Source organism: Bison bison, unplaced genomic scaffold (assembly GCF_000754665.1).
Source record: "Bison bison bison isolate TAMUID 2011002044 unplaced genomic scaffold, Bison_UMD1.0 scf7180017864384, whole genome shotgun sequence".
Classification (NCBI taxonomy): Eukaryota; Metazoa; Chordata; class Mammalia; order Artiodactyla; family Bovidae; genus Bison; species Bison bison.
Window position 1 is genome coordinate 8,862,123 of NW_011494956.1, and position 24,439 is coordinate 8,886,561.

General features: G+C 38.2%; 1 protein-coding gene across 6 annotated transcripts in view; it reads left to right on the forward strand.

The window, feature by feature from the left end:
- TFDP2 (transcription factor Dp-2 (E2F dimerization partner 2)) overlaps nucleotides 1-24,439 on the forward strand; it is a 201,895-nt gene that overhangs the window by 62,402 nt on the left and 115,054 nt on the right. For 5 of the 6 annotated variants that reach the window (XM_010858161.1, XM_010858164.1, XM_010858166.1 and 2 more), the window contains one exon: nucleotides 5,717-5,783. In XM_010858161.1, coding sequence (XP_010856463.1) covers nucleotides 5,717-5,783 — 67 coding nt within the window. Of the gene's footprint in view, nucleotides 1-5,716; nucleotides 5,784-10,512; nucleotides 10,592-24,439 lie in introns of all 6 variants that reach the window. The other variant, XM_010858168.1, reaches the window with a different exon arrangement.

Genomic DNA, 24,439 nt, shown 5'->3' on the forward strand with positions numbered 1-24,439 from the left:
GCTGGGCTGGAAGAAGCACAAGCTGGAATCAAGATTGCCAGGAGAAATATCAATAACCTCAGATATGCAGATGACACCACCCTTATGGCAGAAAGTGAAGAGAAACTAAAAAGCCTCTTGATGAAAGTGAAAGAGGAGAGTGAAAAAGTTGGCTTCAAGCTCAACATTCAGAAAATGAATATCACAGCATCTGGTCCCATCACTTCATGGCAAATAGATGAGGAAACAGTGGAAACAGTGTCAGACTTTATTCTTCTGGGCTCCAAAATCACTGCAGATGGCGATTGCAGCCATGAAATTAAAAGACGCTTACTCCTTGGAAGGAAAGTTATGACCAACCTAGATAGCATATTCAAAAGCAGACACATTACTTTGCCAACAAAGGTCCATCTAGTCAAGGCTATGGCTTTTCCAGTGGTCATGTATGGATGTGAGAGTTGGACTGTGAAGAAACCTGAGCGCCAAAGAATTGATGCTTTTGAACTGTGGTGTTGGAGAAGACTCTTGAGAGTCCCTTGGACTGCAAGGAGAGCCAACCAGTCCATTCTAAAGGAGATCAGTCCTGGGTGTTCTTTGAAAGGACTGATGCTAAAGCTGAAACTCCAATACTTTGGCCACCTCATGTGAAGAGTTGACTCATTGGAAAAGACTCTGATGCTGGGAGGGATTGGGGGCAGGAGGAGAAGGGAACGACTGAGGAGATGGCTGGATGGCATCACCGACTTGATGGACATGAGTTTGCGTAAACTCTGGGAGCTGGTGATGGACAGGGAGGACTGGTGTGCTGCAGTTCATGGGGTCACAAAGAGTCGGACGTGACTGAGTGAACTGAATGTCTGAGAAAGTTCACTAGCCATTCTGAAATAGATAAGCACATTTTTGTGGCCTTTTAATATATTTTGTTGAGATACTCACTAGAGGGATCATCTCATTTTACAACACCATGAACAGTCATTCTCATATCTCCCCTCCCCATCTTTCTGCAGCAAATAAATATGTTCAGCACTGTTCCAGACTCCTACCTTCTTGGGATTTATAGTGTAGTGAGAGGAGATGATAAATACGTAATGTTAATGATACCTGTTATGAAGAGTAATGAAACAGGGTAAGAGGAGAGAAAGCATAGCAATGTGGAGGTCTCTTTCAACAAGGTATTCAGAAGCATCCTTTTTAAGGAAATGGCATTTAGACAGACAGATGCTCTTCAGTCACAATCCAGAAGGAAGGAGTCAACCATGTGAGTATCTGGGGAAAGAGCATTCCAGGTAGAGGCAGGAGAAAGTGTGATTGATCAGAGAGCAGCCGATGACTAGTTGACAAAGTGGGACAGAGTAACTAAGCCACACAAGTGGTAGGAGGTGAAGCCAGAGAGCAGGTGCCAGATCATGGGGAGCCTCGAAAATGGGGGTGAGCAGTATGTGTTTTATTTAGTTTAATTAATTTATTGTTTGACTGTGCTTGGGTCTTTGTTGTGTGTGGCTTGTGGGCTCAGTAGTTGTGGAGAACAGGCTTTGTTGCTCCATGGCACGTGGGATCTTAGTTCCCGGACCAGGGATTGAACCTGTGTCTCTTGCATTGGAAGGTGGGTTCTTAACTACTGGATCACCAGGGAAGTCCTGAGTGGTATATATTTTAAATGTCCATAGGTAGCCAATGGAGTTTTTGAGGATGATTTCAAGACCTAACTTAGCATTTTTAAGTTTATTCTGGCTACTGGGTGAATCGACTGAAGAGGGCCGTAATATACGCAAGGCACTCATTTGGTACTTATCCCAGTAGTTCAAACAGCAGAATATGGTAAGCTAGTCTAGGGTAATGATACTGGAGATGGGCAATAGTGGTTGAATCTAGGATGAATAGAAGGAACAGCCAGCAAGACTTATTGAGTAATTAGGATATGGGGACAGGGAAGAAGTTAAAGATTTCTCAGCATTTGGCTTGTGTAACTGGGTATGTGGTTTTGTGGTTTCATGAGAAGAGGATCTCTTGGGGAAGTACAGGATTTTGTGGCAAACTCAAAAATTGTTTTGAACATATTAAAGTTGAGGGACCTAAAAACATCCAGGTGGAGAAATTGGCCAGCCAGTTAATATAATGATAAATAATGACTCTGGAGCTGTAGGGAAAGCTTGGGGCTGATTGTAGAAATTTTAGCGTCATTTCATCTTAGATTATTTTAAAGTGGGGCGGGGGGACTCCATGTGCTTGGGTAGAGAATCCATCAGGACCAAGTTCTGAATACAGGGTTTCCATAGCAACTGCAGAGGAAGAGAGGCAGCAAAGGACAGGATAAATGGACAGAAAGGAAAGAAAGAGCATTGCCTTGATGATGTGGAAGCCAAGTAAAGAACGTGTTTCAAGAAGGAAGGAGTGATAATTGTATCATATGCCACTGAAAAATGACTCTTAGATCTGGAAGAGATTGCCCTGGTTTTATGGGAGCATTAATAAATGTATGTGAAAAAAAATTGTGTAAATATTTACATCTTTATTTTCTATTTCTCATTTTGCATTTCTCTTATGAGAACAGTTTCTTGTGAAGAGTTACTTTTGCCTTAGTTCAGTGCCATTCTAGGTCTTTTATGGTTGCAGGTGTTAGAAACCCTTTTCAAAGTAGCTTAGGGCAAAGAGTGGCATTTCTTGATTGGCACAACTGAAAAGTCTGGAGTACTCTGGCTTCAAATACAACTGCTTTCAGGGGACCAACTGAGGGGCATCAGAGCTCTGTGTCCTTTTTCTAGCTTTTGGCTCTATCTGGTGGCAGAATAGCCTACACTGGCGTCCTAAGGCTCAGTTTCAAAAGAGAGGAAGTTTTTTTTTTTTAGCTTTTATGTTTCAGATTCCATGGAGGAGCTTTTGTTGACCCTGTTTGGCCCACATTCTTAGACAAGTCATTGTAGAGAAGGAAGTAGGGTTCCATACATGGTTTGCTGCCTCACCATGGGTCGTGGGGCCACCCAGGCTGTAATAGCACAGTTGAGGCTCTAAAATGAACAGTCCCGCCAGAACTGCATGGGTTGTGGGATGGATCCCTTTGCAGAAGGAAGTTCTGCAGAGCTGGTGATGTATCCTTTGTATCTGGGGTAAAATAAAGTAGTATCAGGTAGTATCTAGTATCCACTAATGGGGCTTTCCCAGTGGCTCAGTGATAAAAGAATCCATCCACCTGCCAATGCAGGAGACACGGGTCCAATCTCTAGGTTGGGAAGATCCTCTGGAGGAGGACATGGGAACCCACTCCAGTACTCTTGCCTGGGAAATCCCATGGAGAGAGGAGCCTGGTGGGCTTGAGTGCATGGGGTCGCAGAAGAATAGGACACAACTGAGTGGCTGAGCGAGCGAGCCAAGTATCCACTGATCCTCTTCTTGACCAAAAATGCAGATGTGTTTTCTCCTAAGTTCACTCAGTGTACAATAAAGAACTTGAAAGGTAATTTTTTGCCTTGTCAAAGAATCTTTTAAAAATATGTAAGCCATCATATTCATTACAGAAAATTAGAAAATACAGATAAAGAAACTAGAGATTAGAGATCATATACACAAATGTGTGTGTGTGTGTGTATATATATATATGATCCAAAATCTATATATAGTTTTTCAATTTATTTTTGGCTGTACCACGTGACATGTAGAACTTCCTCAACCAAGGATTGAACCCGTGTCCCCTTGCAGTGGAAGCGTGGAGTCCACTTATATATGGAGTCCATATATATATATATATATTTTTTTTTTTAATAAAAATGAGGCCAGATTGTTTTGTAACCTGCTCTATGTAGTCTCTATGATGAGTATCTTCTCCTGTCTTGATAACTCTGTAACATCAGTTTAAATGGCTTTTTAATGTCATCTTTTCTATGGACCTTACACCAGTTTCCTAATATTGGCCATTATTTTCACTTTTTTTCCCTCTTTTAACTTTTTTATTTTTGTCAACTCATTGGGTTATTTCTGTGAAACAAAAATCTTACAAAATTACTGGCCCCAAGGGTGTGTACTTTTTAGGGCACCTTTGATTCATACTACTAAATTGAATCTCAGGAAGACCACCAGTTGTATATTCACATTGGTATATGAAGGTGCCAGTTCCCCTTTATTTTCTTTTTAATCTTTGTCAATCTACTTGCAAAAGACGGTATGTAATTCGCTACATTTCTCTGCTTGCCAGTTAGATCGAACTGGTACTACATATATCATCTATATACTTACTGGTCATTTGTGTCTCTCATGAATTGTCTTCGTCAGTGTTAAAGTAATAAACCTGTTGCCCTTTGAGTTAATAACTCAGACTTGAATACTGCTTTGCATTAACGAACATGTTTCCATAATTTTTTAATTTGGTCTAAAGAGTTGCCTGAGTTTGTTGTATGTATGTAATATCATTCCCATGACAATGTTCCATGAACACCTTGCTTGTGAATGATGGTAGAGATAAACTTTGAGCACAGATCATCTCGCTTTGAATCCTGTTTTCTTTTGGGTATATCAATCTGAGACATTAAAAATCAGTGACATTACAATGGTATTCTTGGAATAGAATTGGACTCAAACATTTAAGCTTTGGACATCTTTTATTCAACAGGCAGTGACTGCTTACACTGGGCAATGCAGTGTTTGAATATCCAGATAGAAAACTTTTTTCAGGATCTTACTTGATGAAAAATTTTATGCAAAACAAGTTTACTTTTCTTCTCTTGATCTGTGACACATTATAGAGAGAGATCCTTTTTAAATACATAAAATAAAAAAAGAATAGCTAATATTTTAAAATGCTTTTCCTTGCCAACTTTTTCTACTCTCAGATGATTTACTTTTTCTTTGAACCTTTAAACTTTGTTTATGAAAACAGAAATTAATATATTTTTGAAGTTTGAACTTAAACATTTTAATAGTGTTTATCTAAGCTCTAAATACGAACAGATCCTCTCCATCCATGAGACCCAGATTACACACACTGTTGATTTAGAATTGACCTTTATCTTTTTAGAATATAATCTGTTGGTTACAAAGGCACAGATGTACATCTGCTTAAAAGTTTCCAAATTTGTTTGCTACTTCACTCTGCAGAAGTTGAGCAGTAAGAGCAGGTGTTTAAACGTAATAGAAATCCAGTAACTGTGAACTCTGGACTGTGAATGTGTGGTTTTGGTTGAGGTTTTTGCCGTTACCTTTGTATAATAACAAAAAGGTATAAACTGATGCTTTTGAAGTTATTGTAATACTTAATTAAACAATTCCATTGTATTAAGCATGGAATGTATTAAAGGCTGTCTTTGCCTTCTTTGCTTTCTGTTTACAGTAGAGCACCCACAAGAGTTTCGCCTTTCTTTTCTTTTTGTAGAAGAGCTTAAGGAGAGGCATGTTGGTGGGCAGGAGTGAGGGTGGAATTTTGGTATATGTTTTGGCAGCTTCACAACTGTGACATTACTTGCTTAAGAAAAAAAGCCATTAGTAAAGTGTGTAGATCTCACTTCTGCTCATAAGTAACACTATTTCATTAACTTTTATCTTAATGTGGACAGTGCAATATTTTTCCCATTTCGAGCAGTATGGCCGCATTTTAACCCTGTTCTTATATCTGATATAATTAACTCATCTTTATGTGACTCTGTATAATATTTGATATGGACCTCTGGTGGGAGGTTATTAATAATGGCTTATTAAGTGATCACATATTATTTACAATCTTATTTATAATTTTTTAAACTATTTTATTCAGGTTGGTTTGAATTCCACAAATGCAGAACTAAGAGGATTTATAGATCAGAACCTCAGTCCAACCAAAGGTAAGGACAGTTGAATAAAAATTTTCTGCATCAAGCTAGTTTTACTGCATTTGTTTCATAAAAAAACACAGCTACATGAAGAATTACTTTGTGTATAATAATAATTGTATAATACTACTGTGTTGTCATAGACCAAATAACTTTTATCCTTTAAAACTCAGTTACCTCTGAGAGATGGAACAGGAGTGGCGTGTGTGTGTGCAGTGATTTAACTTGTAAAGAATACAGTGGAATGAATGAATATATGTAATTCCTTTTTCTAATACATAGTTTACTGGAGGAATGTGTATATCCAAAATCTGACCCATCAGTACAAGAACTTGTGCAGGACACTGTCAGTATCTTAAACAATATCTTTTAGTAAGGAGAAATAATGTGCTGAAATCTTTATGGTTGAAATGATATGATGTTTGGGATTGGCTTCAAAATAATCCACTGGGGAACAAAGAGCAAAGTGGATGGATATGAGTTGGTTAATTGTTTAAGCTGGGTGACAGCTGTATGAGGTTTCGTTATTCTTTTCTCTCTTCCTTTGCGTATGTTTGAATTTTTTCCATTGTACATATGCAAAGGTGGAAACAAAGTGTCTGCTGTTACAAAGCAGATAGCTGGGAGAGAAACATCAGCTTTCTCAAAGGCTTATGTCTAGGGTAGGCTTAATATGTCTAAGGTGGACAGAAGGCTAAAGAAATCTATTTCAGTATAAAAATGTCCAGCTTAGTAGTTATAGCGTTCTCTAGAAGTATTCTAAGAATTTAGAGGTATTTAGCAAGCAGTGACGGAGAAGGCAATGGCACCCCACTCCAGTACTCTCGCCTGGAAAATCCCATGGATGGAGGGGCCTGGTAGGCTGCAGTCCATGGGGTCGCTGAGAATTGGACACGACTCAGTGACTTCACTTTCACTTTCATGCATTGAAGGAAATGGCAACCCACTACAGTATTCTTACCTGGAGAATCCCAGGGACGGCAGAGCCTGGTGGGCTGCCGTCTATGGGGTCGCACAGAGTCAGACACGACTGAAGTGACTTAGCAACAGCAGCAGCAGCAAGCAGTGAAAGCGGTACTTGAAGCCTTGAATGCTTCTCATTTTTTCCTCAGTTTTCTAAATTGTGATAAGATACGCAAGACATAAAAACGGTATTTAAATACATTCATATTATGCCACCATTATCACCATTCATATCCGTAACTCTTCATCTTGCAAAACTACAGTTCTGCACCCATTAAACAACTACTCCCTGTTTCTTCCTTCTCTAAGCCTCTGGCAAGAACCATCCTACTTCCTATATCTATGATTTTCACTACTCTGCGTATCTTGTATACGAAGAGTTACACCGTGTTTGTGTTTTTGTGACTGGCATACTTTGCTTAGTATCCTCTAGGGATTTCCTTCCTTTTTAAGGCTGAGTACTATTCCTCTATAACTATGTACCACATTTTGCTTCTCTGCTCACCTATCGATGAACATGTTGATTGCCTCTATATTTTAGCTATTGTGAATGATGCTGCTATAAACATGAGAGTAGAAATATCTTTTTGAGACCCTGCATTCGGGTCTTTTGGATATATTCATAGAAGCAAAGTTACTGGGTCATGTATTAATTCTATTATTTTTAATTTTTTTGAGGAATTGGCATTTCAGTTTTCACAGAAGCTATGCCATTGTACATTCTCATCAACAGTGTACAAGGGTTCCAGTTTCTTCACATCCTTGCAAACATGTATTTTTTATCAGAGTCAACCGTATGTAAAGTGATATGTAAAGTGTATGTAAGTGATATCTCATTGTGGTTTTGATTTGCATTTCCCTAATGACTAGTAATATTGAGCATTTTTTCATGTGCTTATTTGCTATTCATGTATCTTTGTAGGAATCTCTATTCAAGAAGACACTTGCCCATTTTTAAACTGGATTATTTGTGTTTTGTTGTTGAGTTCTAGGAATTTTTTATACATTCTGGGTATTAATTCCTTATGGGAGAAATGATTTGCACGTATTTTCTCCCATTCATTAGGTTATCTTTTTGCTTTCTTGACAGTATCCTTTGATGTGCAAAAGTTGTTTGATTTGATGAAGTCCAATTAATCTCTTTTTTTTTGTTGCTGTTGTCGCCTCTGCTTTTTGTCATTTCCATTAAATGATTGCCAAATCAGGGTCACGAAGATTTTCCCCAGTGTTTTCTTCTATGAATTTTATAATTTCGCTCTTTTAAGTTTAGGTCTTTGATCCATTTTGAGTTAATTTTTGTATATGATATAACTCAGAATCAAACTGATATCCAGTTTTCCCAGTAGCATTTGTTGAAAAGACTATCATTTGACCATTGAATGATCTTATTAATACCCTTGTGAAAAATCAACTGGCTGTATATCTGAGGATTTATTTCTGGGCTTTTTATTCTATTCCATTGGTCTGTCCATATGTCAGTACCATAATGTTATAATTACTATAGTTTTGAAGTAAGTTCAAATTCGAAAAGTGTGAGTCCTCCTCTGAGATTGTTTTGGCTATGTAGGCTCTCTTGCAATTCCCCATGAATTTGAAGTTTACATTTTCCATTTCTGTGAAAAAGGCTGTTAGGTTTTTTTATAGAAATTGCATTGAATCTCTGGATCACTTCGGTTTTATTGACATCTTAATAGTGCTGTATTTTCTTATTTATGAACATATTAAGTAATTATTTAAAAAAAATTTTTTAATTGGAGGATAATTGCTTTGCAGTGTTGTGTTGGTTTCTGACATAGAACAAAATAAATCAGCCATAAGTATACATATGGCCCCTCCCTCTTGAACTGCCCTCCAACCGTCCACCCTATCCCACCCCTCTAGCTTGTCACAGAGCACCACATTGAGCTCCCTGTGTTATACAGAAACTTCCCGCTAGCTAACTGTTTTGCATATGGTAGTGTATATGTTTCACTGCTATTCATCCCACTCTCTCCTTCCTCTGTTGTTTCCACAAGTCTGTTCTTTATGTCTGTTTCTTTTTTCCTGCGAGTAAATGGGTTTATCGGTATTATTTTTCTGGATTCCATTTATATATATATATGTTAATATACCATATTTGTTTTTCTCTTTCTGAGTTTCACTCTGTATAATAAGCTCTATTTTCATCTGCCTCACTGGAACTGACTCAGATTTGTTCCTTCTAATAGCTGAGTAATATTCCTCTGTGTGTGTGTGTGTGTGTGTGTGTGTGTGTGTGTGTGTACATACAACTTTACTTTTTTATCCATGTATCTGTCAGTGGGTATCTAGGTTGCTTCCATGTCCTAACTATTTTAAACAGCGTTGAAATGAACATTGGGGTACATATGTTCTTTTGAATTATGATTTTCTCAGGGTATGTGCCTAGTTGTGGGATAATGTTACCATTTCTTTTTGAAGTAATGAAAGTGTTCTGGAGATAGTGGTTGTAGTTCTACAACCTTGTGTATATACTGGAAACCACTGAATTGTACACTTTAAAAGATAAATTTTAGTGTATTTGAATTATGCTGTGGTTAAAAACAAAAAAAATTTTACTCAGCTTAATCTCTACTTCCGGCTCTGATTTATTCTCCCCATCTTTATCAGACTTCTTGGAAGAAGCTGTATACACTTAGAGTCCCATTCTCAGATTTTATTCACTTTTCTACCTGATGTCATCTGGTTTTTGACTCCATTAATTCTTTGAAACTCCCCTTGGTTTTGTCTTTTTGTTGTTGTTGTTATCAGCTTTTGACACAGTTAATGTGTCCCCTCTTGTTAAAAATATCCATATATATATATATATATATATAAATAAAATGTTGACTTATTTATTTATTTGGCTGTGCTGGGTATTAGTTGCGGCACATAGGATCTTTTTCAGTAGTGGCACGTGGGATCCTTAGTTGCACTATGTGGGACCTAGTTCACTGACCAGGGACTGAACCCAGGCCCCCTGTATTGGGAGCACAGAGTCAGCCACTGGGGAAGCCCCTAAAAAAATAACCTTTTAATTTTACAACAGTTTTAGATTTATAGAAAAATTACAAAAATAGTGTATAGAGCTCTCATAAACCCATCACTCAGTTTCCCTACTGTTAATATTGTGCATTAATCTAGTACAGATTTTACAGTTAATGAGCCAGTATTGATACATTATAACGAACGGAAGGCTAGCTATAGGTTTTTGAGAGAAAGACCGTAGAGATAAAGGTCTGTTTTCATTACAACATAAGCAAGGGTATCAACATGACTTGCCATTATTGGTATGAACCTTGCTCACTTACTTGGCTGACACAGGCTTTGTCATGTTTCTCTTCGGTACAGTCACTCTCTCCTCCCCCTTTCTGTATACCGTAGTCTTTGAGAGAAGTCACTATGTGGAGTCACACTTGAGGAGTGGAGAGTTTGCTCCACCTCTTGACTTCTTTGAGTTGTGAGTATCTACATAATTTATTTGGATTTCTTCCATCCTAGATTTGTCTTTTCTCCCTTATTCATTTGTTTGTTTGTTTATACCAATATGGACTTACAGGTATTTAGTTTATACTCCAGGTCCTAGTCCAGTACTCTTGGATTGGCCAAAAGTTCATTCAGGTTTTACCATAACATCTTATAGAAAAATCCGAATGAATTTTTTGGCCAACCAGATACTTTTGTTTGTTGGGGTTTTGCTCAAATTATTAAAACTGTGGCCATTGGAAATATTCAGTTGCTTTTCTGTGTCCCTTTGACATATTTTCTGCCCATTCCTCAGATCAACCATTTCCGCAAAGAGTCCCGACTGCTTTTCATAGAGAATGTTGTTAGAACACCAGGATCTTGGTGCTGAGTGAGTAAGTGTTCCTGGGATGGTGTCTTTCTTTTTGAATCGCTGTTTTTCTTTGTGTTTGTGATACCATACTTTTTAAGTCTTTACAGGAAGCAGTACAGTGTAGCAGCTAAGAACAAGGGCTCTGGGGTCGAGGGTGTAATCCTGGTTGCATTTCTTATTTTTGTTTGTTGTTTTCAGTTGCTCAGTCACGTCTGACTCTTGAGGCTCCCTGGACTGTAGCCCGCCAGGCTCCTTTGTCCATGGGATTTCCCAGGCAGGAATACTGGAGTCGGTGGTCAGTTCTTTAACCAGAGCATCTTTTTGATCCAAGGATCGAACCCATGTCTTCTGCATTGGCAGGTAGATTCTTAACCACTGAGCTATCTGGGAAGCCCTTGGATTTCTTATACCCAACAAAAGGTAAACCTGAGCAAAATGATCTCTCTAACCCAAAATGTCTGTAAGGAATCAGGTCATGATGGTAAGTTGCTCACAGCATCTGTAGGGATTAGATGAGGTAGTGTGCACACATCACTTAGTACAGCACCTAACATACAGTGAGCATTCATTCTGTGCTCACCCCCTTTTCATCTTTCTTTTTGGCCATTCCCTTCAGTCTGCTCTCCTAGCTCTTCTGTTTGTCTTCTAAATGTTAGTGTTCCGTGGGGTTTTTGTTTTCCTCACCTTGTACATTTTCCCTAGGCAGTTTTATCTATTCTCACTGCTTTGGTTTTCATTTACTTTGTATATGGTTGATTCTCAAATCTGTACCTCTGGCCCAGACCTTTGTCTTGAGATTTTGTATATTCAGCTGCTTGTTGGACACCTTCAGTTGAATAACTTATACACATCTCAGACTCTGTCTGTAATTAAAGTGATTATTTCACCTTCTCAAAATCCATCTTCCCCTTTTCTTTATTTTATTGGACAGTAATACCTTCTACCCTTTGCCCAAATCAGAAGAATCGTCTTTGCCTCCTTTTTTTTCCTCTCTCTTTGGCATCAGATCCCTTGCAAGATTTGTTGATTCTACCTAAATATGTCAGTTCTTCCCACCCATTTTCTTTATTCTATTGCTATTATCTTAGTTCAGACTGCCATAAGCCATTTCCTGGATTACTGTAGCTATTTTATTTACTTCAAGATTCTATGTTTCTTTTCTGTTTCATTCATTGTATTATAGTTACATATTTTTTTCTCAAACACAAATCTGAACAAGTCTTCCCAAGTTAAATACATTTTTGTTCCTTATTGCCCTCAAGATAATGCTCCGACTCCAGTTTAAAAGGTCCTTCACGTTGCGGTTCTTGCTTTCCTCCTCAGCCTTAGCTCAGATGTTGATGCTGCTTGTCACACTGAACTGCCTTCTGACTGTCGCTGTTGCGCTTCTCTGCCACCCCTTCTCCTCTCACCCCTTCTCCCGCCATCCCTGTCTCTTTGGTCTTGCTGAATCCTCTTCTCTGTACATATAATATTATTCCTCTCTGACACCATCCTACACTTCCCTCTTGGTAGATACGCGTTTCATCTGACTCGTTTCTTCTGTGTTTTTTTCAGTATTTACTTATTTTTGACTGCACTGGGCCCTTATTGCTGCAAGTGGGATTTCCTCGATTTGTGGCGAGTGGAGGCCGCTCCTGGTTGTGGTGTGCAGGCTTCTCATGGTGGTGGCTTCTCCTGTTGCAACTCATGGGCTCTTAGAGCTCGTGGGCTCAGTGGCTGTGGCGCACAGGCTTAGTTGCTCCTTGGCATGTGGGATCTTCCCAAACCAGGGATTGAACCTTTGTCCCCTGCATTGGCAGGTGGATTCTCAGCCACTGGACCACCAAGGACATCCCCATCTGGCTAATTTCTGTTCACTCCTAGCATCTACATTCAAATCTTATTTCCACTTGGCCCATAAAACTCTTAATACTCTCTGCTCACCCCTGTTGCAGTATTTATCACACTGAACGTTAATTACTGATTTATTTATTGGTCCCCACCTAATTCCATGAAGTCAGAGAGTTTTTATTAGTCATTGTTGTTCCTCTAGGATAGATACTTCAAAGTAGCCATCCCAAATTGGAACTTTGTTTATGTCTTTCCTTTGACCTGTAATCCCATTGGCCACTGGGCAAATTCCTCTGTACTGTTTAAAGTCTATCTGATTGTGAATTCCTCTGTACCTCCTTGTCACTGTGCCGCCTTTGTGTTAACCTTTGGACCCTGCACATATTTTATTCTTGTCCTTATCACATAATATTGTATTTCTTTATATGATTCTCCATTTCTTTTAATAGACTGAGCTCTTTAAGCTCAGAGTTCATATTTTTGTCTTTAGAGTCTAGCTTAGCATCTAGTACAATTATACATATCCAGTAAATTTTTTAAATTATTTTTTACTGAAATACAGGTAATTTACAATACTGTGTTAGTTTCTGGTATACATCCAAGTGATTCAGTTATAAATATGTTATTTTTAAGAAACCTTCAGTGTTTTTTGAAGCAAAGCATTAAGGTATTCAGTGAGGAAGGTTTCTGAGCTTTTTGTCTTAGGGCATCTGTCTCAGAGTTGGAGGTCTAAAAGTTACTTAATTAGTTAAGAACAAACCTGAAGATCATTGTATTCTGTCATAACCATGCAAATAGCAGATGATTTAAAAGCAGTTGTTATTTTTTAAAATGAGAGAAAAAGATACTGTAACTCAGGGTTTTATTATCTATGATGTTGAAAGCCCAGTGGCACCTTTGTGGAGATCAGGGAGTCCTCCCTTATCTGGGAGGCACATGCTGTTTCTTGGGCTATAAGAAGTGGTTCTAGCAAGGGAAAGAGGCCATATTTGCCCATAAGCTATATGCTGTCCTCCAGCAGCTGCCAGATCAGCAGCTGCTGTGGGCTGACGTGTGATAGATGAGACCTGCCCCATATCCTCCTCTTGTTCCTTGATGTCCTTGGCAGAGCAGTGCCACCTTGCCACCTCCTTCTTTTGCTTAGACATCAAATTTAAAATATGCATGTCTCTTACTGACGGCCAGTTCCACACCATCCAAGAGATTGCAGTAGCTTCCATCTATTGCAATGTCAGCCTATTAAAAGGAACACAGCCTATTAAAAGGATCCCCTCAAAGGAGGGGATCAATTCAGGTCAGTCACTCAGTTGTGTCCAACTCTTTGTGATCCATGGGGTCACATGCAGCATGCCAGGCTTCCCTGTCCATCACCAATTCCTGGAGTTTACTCAAACTCACGTCCATTGAGTTGGTGATGCCATCCAACCATCTCATCTTCTGTTGTCCCCTTCTCCTCCCACCTTCTATCTTTCCCAGCATCAGGGTCTTTTCTACTGAGTCAGTTCTTTGCATCAGGTGGCCAAATTATTGGAGTTTCAGCTTCAGCATCAGTCCTTCAATGAATATTCAGGACTGATTTCCATTAGGATGGACTGGTTTGATCTCCTTGCAGTGCACGGGACTCTCAAGAGTACCAACAGTACAGATCAAAAGCATCGATTCTTTGGTGCTTGGCAGAGCACCAATTCTTTGGTGCAGTTTTCTTTATAGTCCGACTCTCACATCCATACATGTCTACTGGAAAAACCGTAACTTTGACTAGAAGGACCTTTGTCAGCAAAGTAATGTCTCTCCTTTTTAATATGCTATCTAGGTTAGTCATAACTTTTCTTCCAGGGAGCAAGTGTCTTTGAATTTCATGGCTGCAGTCACCATCTGTAGTGATTTTGGAGCCCAAGAAAATAAAATTGGTCACTATTTCCATTGTTTCCTCATCTATTTTCCATGAAGTGATGGGACTAGAAGTCATGATTTTAGTTTTCTGAGTGTTGAGTTTTAAGCGAACTTTTTCACTCTGCTCTTTCACTTTTATCAATAGGTTCTTTAGTTCTTCTTTTCTTTCTGCCATAAGGGTGGTATCATCTGCATATCTGAGGTTATTAATATTTCTCCCAGCAATCTTGATTCTAGCCTGTGCTTCATCCAGTCCAGCATTTCTCATAATGTACTCTGCATATAAGTTAAATAAGCAGGGTGACAATAAACAGCCTTGACATACTCCTTTCCTGATTTGGAACCAGTCTGTTCCATGTCCAGTTCTAACTTGCTTCTTGACCTGCATACGGATTTCTCAGGAGGCAGGTCAGATAGTCTGGTAGTCCCATCTCTTTCAGAATTTTCCACAGTTTGTTGTGATCCACACAGTCAAAGGCTTTGGTGTAGTCAATAAAGCAGAAGTAGCTGGTTTTCTGGAACTCTCTTGCTTTTTCTGTGATCCAGCAGTTGTTGGCAATTTGATCTCTGGTTCCTCTGCCAGCTTGAACATCTGGAAGTTCACGGTTCACATACTGTTGAAGCCTGGGTTGGAGGATTTTGAGCATTACTGTGCTAGTATGTGAGGTGAGTGCACTTGTGTGGTAGTTTGAGCATTCTTTGGCATTGCCTTTCTTTGGGATCGGAATGAAAACTGACCTTTTCCAGTCCTGTAGCCACTGCTGAGTTTTCCAAATTTGCTGGCATATTGAGTGCAGCACTTTCACAGCATCATCTTTCAGGATTTGAAATAGCTCAACTGGAATTCTATCACCTCCACTAGCATTGTTCATATTGATGCTTCCTAAGGCCCACTTGACTTTGCACTCCAGGATGTCTGGCTCTAGGTAAGTGATCATACCATCGTGATTATCTTGGTCATGAAGATCTTTTTTGTACAGTTCTTCTGTGTATTCTTGCCACCTCTTCTTAATATCTTCTGATTCTGTGAAGTCCATAACATTTCTGTCCTTTATCGAGCCCATCTTTGCGTGAAGTGTTCCCTTGGTATCTTTGATTTTCTTGCAGAGATCTCTAGTCTACCACAGGATAATCAGAATCCTTCTATGGAGGCAGATGGCACCCTACTCCAGTACTGTTGCCAGGAAAATCCCATGGATGGAGGAGCCTGGTAGGCTGCAGTCCATGGGGTTGCTAAGAGTCAGACATGACTGAGCGACTTCACTTTCACTTTCCACTTTCATGCATTGGAGAAGGAAATGGCAACCCACTCCAGTGTTCTTGCCTGGAGAATCCCATGGACGGAGAAGCCTGATAGGCTGCAGTCCATAGGGTCGCACAGAGTCAGACACAGCTGAAGCGACTTAGCAGCAGCAGCAGCAGCATGGAGGCAGAACTAGCAGAAAAGGTAAGAGAAAGCAAGAAAGGGGAATGGAGACTTAAGAGGGTATAGTTACAGCACAGAGAAAGTTGTTTTGGACCTAAAAATATATTCAAAATCCTTAAATCTAAGGAAGATTGAAAATAAAATATGGCAAAAATGTACTGTAAACAGAACAATATCAATAGCAAATGAATATACTAATAGCATCAAGCTGTTAAAAGGACGAAGAGCATTATGCATTGTGACAAAAGGAACAGGAATACAATTTTCAGAAAATGAGCAAAACTTGTGAATAAACTGTTCACAGAAGAATATTAAGGGTTCTTAATACATGAAAAGGCACTATACCTAATTCATAAACCATACATAATTTAAAATTACACTGATTTTACCATTTTTCACTCTTTAAGATTGGAGAGTATTAAGAAATTTGATAGAACACTGTTGTCAAGGGTGTAGGATCATATGCTATCTTATACTGCTGGTGAGAGCATAACCTTTACGGGAAGCAGTTTCATGCTATTTATTAATTTTACGTTCACATTTCCTTTGAGCAACCCGTCTCTTTTTAGGAATGCATTCTACTGATATGCTTGTAAATTTAGGAAATAACACTTAATCTTTGCAGTATTGTGTGTATAGCAAAATACTGGCAACACTGTAAATCCTTCAGTAAAGTGAAGTGAAGTCGCTCAGTTGTGTCTGACCCTTTGTGACCTGTGGACTGTAGCCCACCAGGTTCCTCCGTCCATGGGATTCTCCAGGCAAGAATACTGGAGTGGGTTGCCATTTCCTTCTCCAGGGGATCTTCCCGATCCAGGGATCAAACCCAGGTCTCCTGCATTGCAGGCAGGAGACCTTTAACGTCTGAGCCACCAGGGAAGCCCAGTAAGATGTAGTTAAATAAATTATGTTCAATACATATAATAGAATATTACACAGATGTAAAATTGGGAGTGAGAAAGCTATGTATGAATATACAATGTCTGCAGAGAAACACTAATGGAATGTACAGAGCAATGTGCTGAATAACCATTTGTTTAAGAAGAAGCGATAGACAAACGTGTGATATAAAGGTAGACACAAATAATACATGAAGAGACTTGACATTCCACTTGAATCCCCAGTAATCAAAGCGGTGTGGTATCAACAAAATAAGAAAATTGGTCAATGGAATGGAAAAGAGAGCCCAGAAGAAGACTTACACAAATACATTCAACTCAACTTTGACAAAGGAGCAAAGACAGTTAAAGGGAGAAGGGAGAGTCTTTTCAACAAATGAGGTTGGAACAACTAGATATTCACATGAGGGAAAAAAAAAGAATTCAGACACAGACTATCACAAAATCAACTCAAAATTTATCATAGACCTAAATGTACACCTTAAAACTCCTAGAAGAAAAACAAAAGAAAATCTAACTGATCTTCAGTGTGGTAATGACTTTTTAGATACAACACAAAAAAGCATGATCCATGAAAGAATAAATTGGGCTTTAATGTTGGATTTCATTAAAAATAAAACTTCTCTGTGAAAGATAACATTTCTCTAACTACCAGATAAGGAATGTCAAGTCTCTGTCTATCGTTATATTATACATGTTTTGGGTGGTATCAGTCCTCCAAGCTTTCTTTAATATTGTGTTGACTATTCTGGGTCTTTTGCCTTTCCATGTAAACTTTAGAATCAGTTTGTTGATATCCACAAAGTAACTTACTGGGATTTTAATTGAGATTGCATTGAGTCTGTAACTCAGGTTGGGAATAACTGACACCTTGATGATATTGATTCTTCTATTCATGAACATGGACTTATCTTTCCATTAGTTAGATCTCTGATTTCTTTCATCACAATTTGATAGTTTTCCACATATAGATCTTATACATAAGTAGTGGTTATATCCTTAAATATTTCATTTTTGGTGCTAATGTAAATGGCTTTGTATTTTTAGTTTTAAATATCAATTATACATTGCTGGTATATAAGAAAGTAGTTGACTTTTATACATTAGCCTCGAATCTTTTAATCTTGCTATAGTCATGCATTATGTTCAGTTTTTTAAATGGTATTTTAAATTTCAATTTCCAGTTTTTCTCTGCTAGTATGTAGACACTGTTGGTTTTTATACTTTTTTGTTACCTGCTGCCTTGTGAAACTTAATTTTTGTAACTCTTACAGATTCTTTAGGACTTTCCACACATACTGTCATGTGATCTGTAAATAAAATTAGTTTAACTTTTCCTTTCCAATTTTTATTTCTTTTTCTTTGTTAATGTCACTGATTAGGACTTCTAGTTCAAGATTGAGCAGAAATGGTGAGAACAGAAATTCTTGCCTTGTTCCTGCTCTTAGGAGGAAATTATGAAATCTTTTTTTTTTTTTTTTTAAGTCTTTTATTATGTTAGCGGGGCTTCCCAGGTGGCTGAGTGGTAAAGAATCCACCTGCCAGTGCAGGAGATGTGGATTCCATTGCTGGGTTGGGAAGGTCCACGGGAGGAGGAAATGGCAACCTATACCATTGTTCTTGCCAGGGAAGTCCCATGGGCAGAGGAGCCTGGCTGGCTATAGTCTGCAGGGTCACAAAAGAGTCAGACATGACTTAAGGACTAAACAACAAAACATGATGTTAGCTGAGGAGTTTTTATAGCTGCCCTGCATCTGGTTGAGTAGATTTCCCTTCTAAGTTTTTTGAGTGCTTTGATAATGAGTGGTTGTTGGATTTTGTGAAATGTCTTCTTCTGCACCTATTGTAGTGATTATATGGTGGGATCTTTTTAGCCTTGAATTTGGTGAATTACATTGACTTTTACATGTCACAAAAACTTTGAATTCTCTACAGAAACACCACCTAATATTGAGGGAAGCTTATGAATTATCTATTTGGAGAACATTAGAGTCTGTTTTGTACTATTTTTAATCCCGTATAATCTAGAGATGATTCCGGAGTGTAGCAGCGGGGAACCAATTGAGGTTAGAGTACATACATTTATAGAGAACCAGTTATTCAAGTTCTTTGACATTTTTTGAAAAGATTTTCAGAGCCTGGGAACAGAAATAAAAGAAAGCAAACTTGTGGGCAAGGCAGTAAGAACAGAAGGAATTCGGAGTTTTCCCAAAAGTGTTGTTGGAATGGCTCCTTGTAGGGACCATATGAATGCATGTTTGCCAAGAAGGGAACATGAGAACTTCATTTTCTTGATGAGCAAAACTTTAAAAGGAACTAGAAAGGTGAAAGGGTCAGTAACTGGTGTTACAGATTATTTCAGTGCTCAAAATGTTACAGGTAGAGTAGCTTGTATATTTTGGAATCATATGGTTAATTGAAGGTGCTGCTAACATTTGCCACTATTCTTTTTTTTTTTTTTTAATTTCACAAGTTTAAGTACTCATATCTAGTAAGCTTTTGTTTTATTTTGTATTACTTTACACAGTAGGTATAAGCAACATTTGGTTGCTATTTTCTATAAAAATTCTTTGGCAGGCTTCTAAATCTGAGGTCACATTAGGGTAAGTTTGGCTTCTTTTGCTGTGTGGGGCTTAGTGAGAGATTATATTTTAATAAACACAGTGAATGGTTCTGGCTTTGCCTTTTGAATCTAAGTTTGGTTTCAGGATGTTTAAAAATATCTTACTGGTCTGATAATAGACAACTAACCCATTCTGCAAGTAGTTTTATTGACCTGTTCAGTTCAGCAGCTTGCTTTTTCCCGTAGGACCAGTGCCATCTGATCTTTTTCTCTCTTGTATTTTTCCTGTTTATCTGCAAGTTTTATTTAAAGAATTGTGGTTAGTATAGGTGACTCAGACAGTGAAGAATCTGCCTGCCGTGCAGGAGACCCGGGTTTGATCCCTGGGTTGGGAAGATCCCTTGGAGAAGGAAATGGCAACCCACTCCAGTATTCTTTCTTGGAGAATCCCATGGACAGAGGAGCCTGGTGAGCTGCAGTCCATGGGTTCCCAAAGAATTTTACACAGCTGAGTGACTAACACTTTCCCTTTAATTTACCATACTACATAATTAAATACTAAAATAAGAATCTTTTAGAAACAAAGTTTGAGTTCCTGATTTAAAACAGAAAATAAAGGAAAAAGTAAAATGTTTAAAATAGGCTGTGTTTGCTCCATCTTTTATCTTCCTGTTAGCTGCTTTCACAATGAATATTGTGGTTAGGTAGAATTACATAACTTTGTTCTGTGTTTTGATTGCATGTTGCAGATTTATAAATAATTTTGATAGCAGTATATTGCACCTGAGACCCAATAAAATGGCTTTTCCCCCCATTTTAAATATAAATTTGTGCTCTCTATTCCGATAGTTAATGTAGGTTGCTTTATTTTAGAGCATGACATGATGATCTTATTTTTTACATTTTGAAATACCCAGTTACTGTTTCTTAGGAAAGGATAATAAACTGACATCATTCTTTTTGGGGGAAAGAATATCTGCAGTCTTGTTTCTGAAGTATTTCAAAATCTGTCTTCAGTGAATCAGCTTGTAACTCAGTTGGCAGAGTAGAATACTGTTGATGTTAAAAGGTCTTTCTTTTTGTGATTGCTTATTTGCTTAGTTGTTGGAAAATGGAGTTGATCTAAGTGCCTGTTTTTATTTCCTATTCCCATATGGCCCATGTCTTCTAGAGGAAAACTGCTCCAGGGTTAGCCCTGTTGCTTATTACTGGTAACAGTTATTGGTACTGGTTAATTTCAAACCTACTGCACTAAGGGAAGAAGATGATTTTGCTTGCCACTTGGAATTTAGTTCTAAAATCAACCTCTTAAATGCTTTCTTTCTCTGAATTTCCCCATTTAACTTGTTTATGACCAACATAAAATTTGCATGAGTTGCCAAATCCAAGGCAAAATATCAGAAAGGATGCTGTAAAGCTGTTTAGCAGCTTAGTTGCCAACACAGTGTTTTTAAAGTTAAAACTAGCAATTTAAATTGCAAATGTTATTTAGGAAAGGTTAAATTGCCTTTTCTGACATTTACCCTGGCTTCTCCTCATTTTTATAAACTACATAGTAAATAAAAGTGGTAGCTAAAATACTCTTTTTTTTAAAGCTATATGTGTCTTTAAGGAAACACTAAATAGGAAAGCTATTAATAAAAATTGCTAAACATTTACTCATTGTATTTCTTTAGAATTTTTTTTTTAATTCATCCTAATGGAAACACATTGTATTTTGCTTCATGTTGCTAAGTAAGTTTGGTATATTTTAGAAGGCACAGGTTTTAGAACTGTTGAAGCACAGCTTCGAATTTCAGCTTTGCTATTTACTAGGCCTACAATTGATAACACAGAAAATATACTACAACTCTTTGATTTTCACACTTGTGCTTTTGTGATCATAATGCCTACCTCAGAGGGATTATGTTTCCTCATTTGACTCCAACATGTAAAGCTTTATGCATAATACTTAGCATGTATTGTGTACTCAATCAAATATTAATTCTCTTCTCCTTTACTTCCTTCATTGTTCCTTTGATGTTTGAACCTTTCTTTATCATTGTATCAGATATGTTGAAAATAACCGCCAGTTGCTAGTTAAATTATTGAAAAAGACCAGCCTGAATAAATTACAAGCTATATTTTGAAGGAAAAGGAAATTGCTACTAGGCTTTATTGGTAATACAAATTGCTTCTTTCATTTTCTGCTTGTGAAACTAATTAAATCCAATTTTTTGCATATCTCAGAGTAAGCTGGGAACTCTCTTATCATCCCTTTCTCTGACATTCTTTGGTGAGTCCGTTTGGGACCCATTAAAGTATGACAAGTAGCATGACCGACACGTAGACACGCAGATCACGAACGTAGTGGAAGTGGAACAGAAGATGGAAGCACCTAACATGAAGGCCCTCAGTCTCCCAGAGGAGCAAAATAGCAATTAGAATAATAGTTTCAAAAAACTTGTCTTTTTTCCGTTCCCTGATTATTAGTGATGATGTTTTCTTAGAATGCCTGAAGGTTTGGAGTGCTGTAGTCTAGTCGTCATTACATTTTAGCAAGCAGCGGAATCACCTAGAGGGCATCTTATAAAGATGACCTCCAGAGTTTCTGATTCAGTAGGTCTGGGGTTGGGGCTGAGAATTCATATTTCTAACAGGTTCCTAGGTGAAGTTGCTACCCCTGTGCTGTAAGGGTATGGAGAAGAAGTCCCCCACTTGTTAAGCAAGAGACTGATTTTTCTGCCTGAGATTTTTCACTGAATTCAGAAAACCTTTTTTTTCTTCTCTCAGTACTTTCTGTGTGTCTAGTACTGAGATATCCTCAAGCCTCATGTGTCTTACACTTTCAGACCATGAATTTTTGCTTAACTAAGGGACTCCACTAAGGAGCAGTTCTAAAAGAAAAGACTAACGAAGAAAGGGGGATAGGCTATCCATTTTATTTCCCCCACCCCCCACACCATTTTGTTGCTTATTCAAACCTCTGTCTTCATGTTATAGCAATAGTTTATCTTTTGCTGATTTTAATGCAAAAACATTGGCTCTTGTAATTCTGTCTCTGAGTATCTCTCCTAAGTATCCAGCCTGGCATGCTGCAGTCCATGGGGTCGTGAAGAGTCAGACAGGACTGAGCGACTCAACAAAGTATCTGTCCTAAGGAAGTAAATTTTGACTAACAATTAATACAGACAAAGATAGAGATATTTATCATAGCGTTATTTGTAAATAACAAAAAGAAGCTCACACACAGAAGTATATTATTACTAGGTGATTTTTAAAGAAAGTTATGTATGTTTGCGTAAGATAGCTTATTTTGTAGTCAGATTTTGCCTATGAAGCAAAACATTTTAAAGATAGAAAATGCTTAATACACATAATTATTTTATGTAGGGATGTTTTGATATAATTTAACCTCTCACATTTAAGTAAAATTCCATGTATTATGTGTTCTTAACTATATGACTGAAGGTCCAATACTTGGCTACCTGATGCAGAGCCGACTTACTGGAAAAAAACCTGATGCTGGGAAAGATTAAGGGCAAGAGGAGAAGGGAATAGCAGAAGATGAGATGGTTAGATAACATCACAGACTTCAATGGACATGAATTTGAGCAAACTCCAGGAGATAGTGAAGGACAGGGAAGCCTGGTGTGATGTAGTCCATGGGGTCACAAAGAGTCAGACACTACTTAGTGACTAAGCAACAACAGACTATATGACATAGAAAAAAATGAGGAAATATATCAAATTACAAGTAGCTTTTAAAAGTGGGATAATGATTGATTGGTTCTATATATTCTTTTCTGCAGTTAGTAATACATCCATAATAGGTATTTACTTTTCTAATGAAGATATTCATGTCATATATGTACGTATGTGTATATATATTTCACGTTTTAGTTGAAATATATAGAGAAAAGTACAAATATAGGTGTATAGCCCAGTGAAATTTTTTTAGTATTTATTTCTTTGGCTGCCTTGGGTCTTAGTTGTGGCATGAGGGGTCTTCAGTCGCTGTGTGTGGATTCTCCAGTTGTGGTGTGTGGGTTCAGAAGTGTACAGGCTCAGTTGTTGCAGTGTGCAGGCTTAGTTGCTCTGTGGCACGTGGAATCTTAGTTCCCGGACCAAGAATCGAACCCATGTTCCCTGCATTGCAAGGTGGATTTTTAACCCCTGGACCACCAGGGAAGTCCCAGCTCAGTGAAATTTCACAAACCAGCACTTGAAACTAGAAGCAACATGCCAGCACCCTCGAAGCATGCTTTATGCTCACTTTGAAGGCTAAGTGCTATCTTGACTTCTGACAGGATAAGCTATTTTTGTCTGTTTGGTGCTTTACATATGAAATCATAAGACATTTATTCTTTCTGACTTGGTTTTCTTTCTCAGCATGCTTGTGTGTTCATACTGGATGTAGTTGTTATTGATCCTTTCTCATTGCTGTGTAATATTTCATTATGTAACCAAACCATTATTTACTTATTTATTCTAATGCAGTTGGGCATTTGGGGTAGTTTTCAGTTTGGGATATTAGTAACGTCACAGACTTTCTAGTTCATGTCCTTTGCTGGTTTGCTGTAGGGCATATTCCTAGGACTGGAATTGTTTGGTTGATGTAGACAGACACTCAGCTTTAGTAGATACTTCTAGAATGACTTTTACCAGTTTATACTTCCACCAGTGGTATATGAAGATTCCTTGTAGCTCATATCCTTGCCAATACTTGATATTTCTCATCTTTTTCCTTATACTCAGTCCGGTGGATGTGTAGTGATAATATACTGTGGTTTCAATTTGCATTTCCCTGATGACTAATGAAGTGATGAATCTTTTCCTTATTTTTGGTTGTAAATTATGGTGAAACAGTGTTGTAGTATGCAATTCTGTATCAGATACATTTTAGCTTTATTCCAGAGAACAGGTATACAACAAATATTTTAGTAGTATTTATACATTAAAAGGTCCGTCTAGTCAGGGCTGTGGTTTTTCCAGTGGTCATGTATGGATGTGAGAGTTGGACTGTGAAGAAAGCTGAGCGCCAAAGAATTGATGCTTTTGAACTGTGGTGTTGGAGAAGACTCTTCAGAGTCCCTTGGACTGCAAGGAGAGCCAACCAGTCCATTCTGAAGGAGATCAGCCCTGGGATTTCTTTGGAAGGAATGATGCTAAAGCTGAAACTCCAGTACTTTGGGCACCTCATGAGAAGAGTTGACTCATTGGAAAAGACTCTGATGCTGGGGGGGATTGGGGGCAGGAGGAGAAGGGGACGACAGC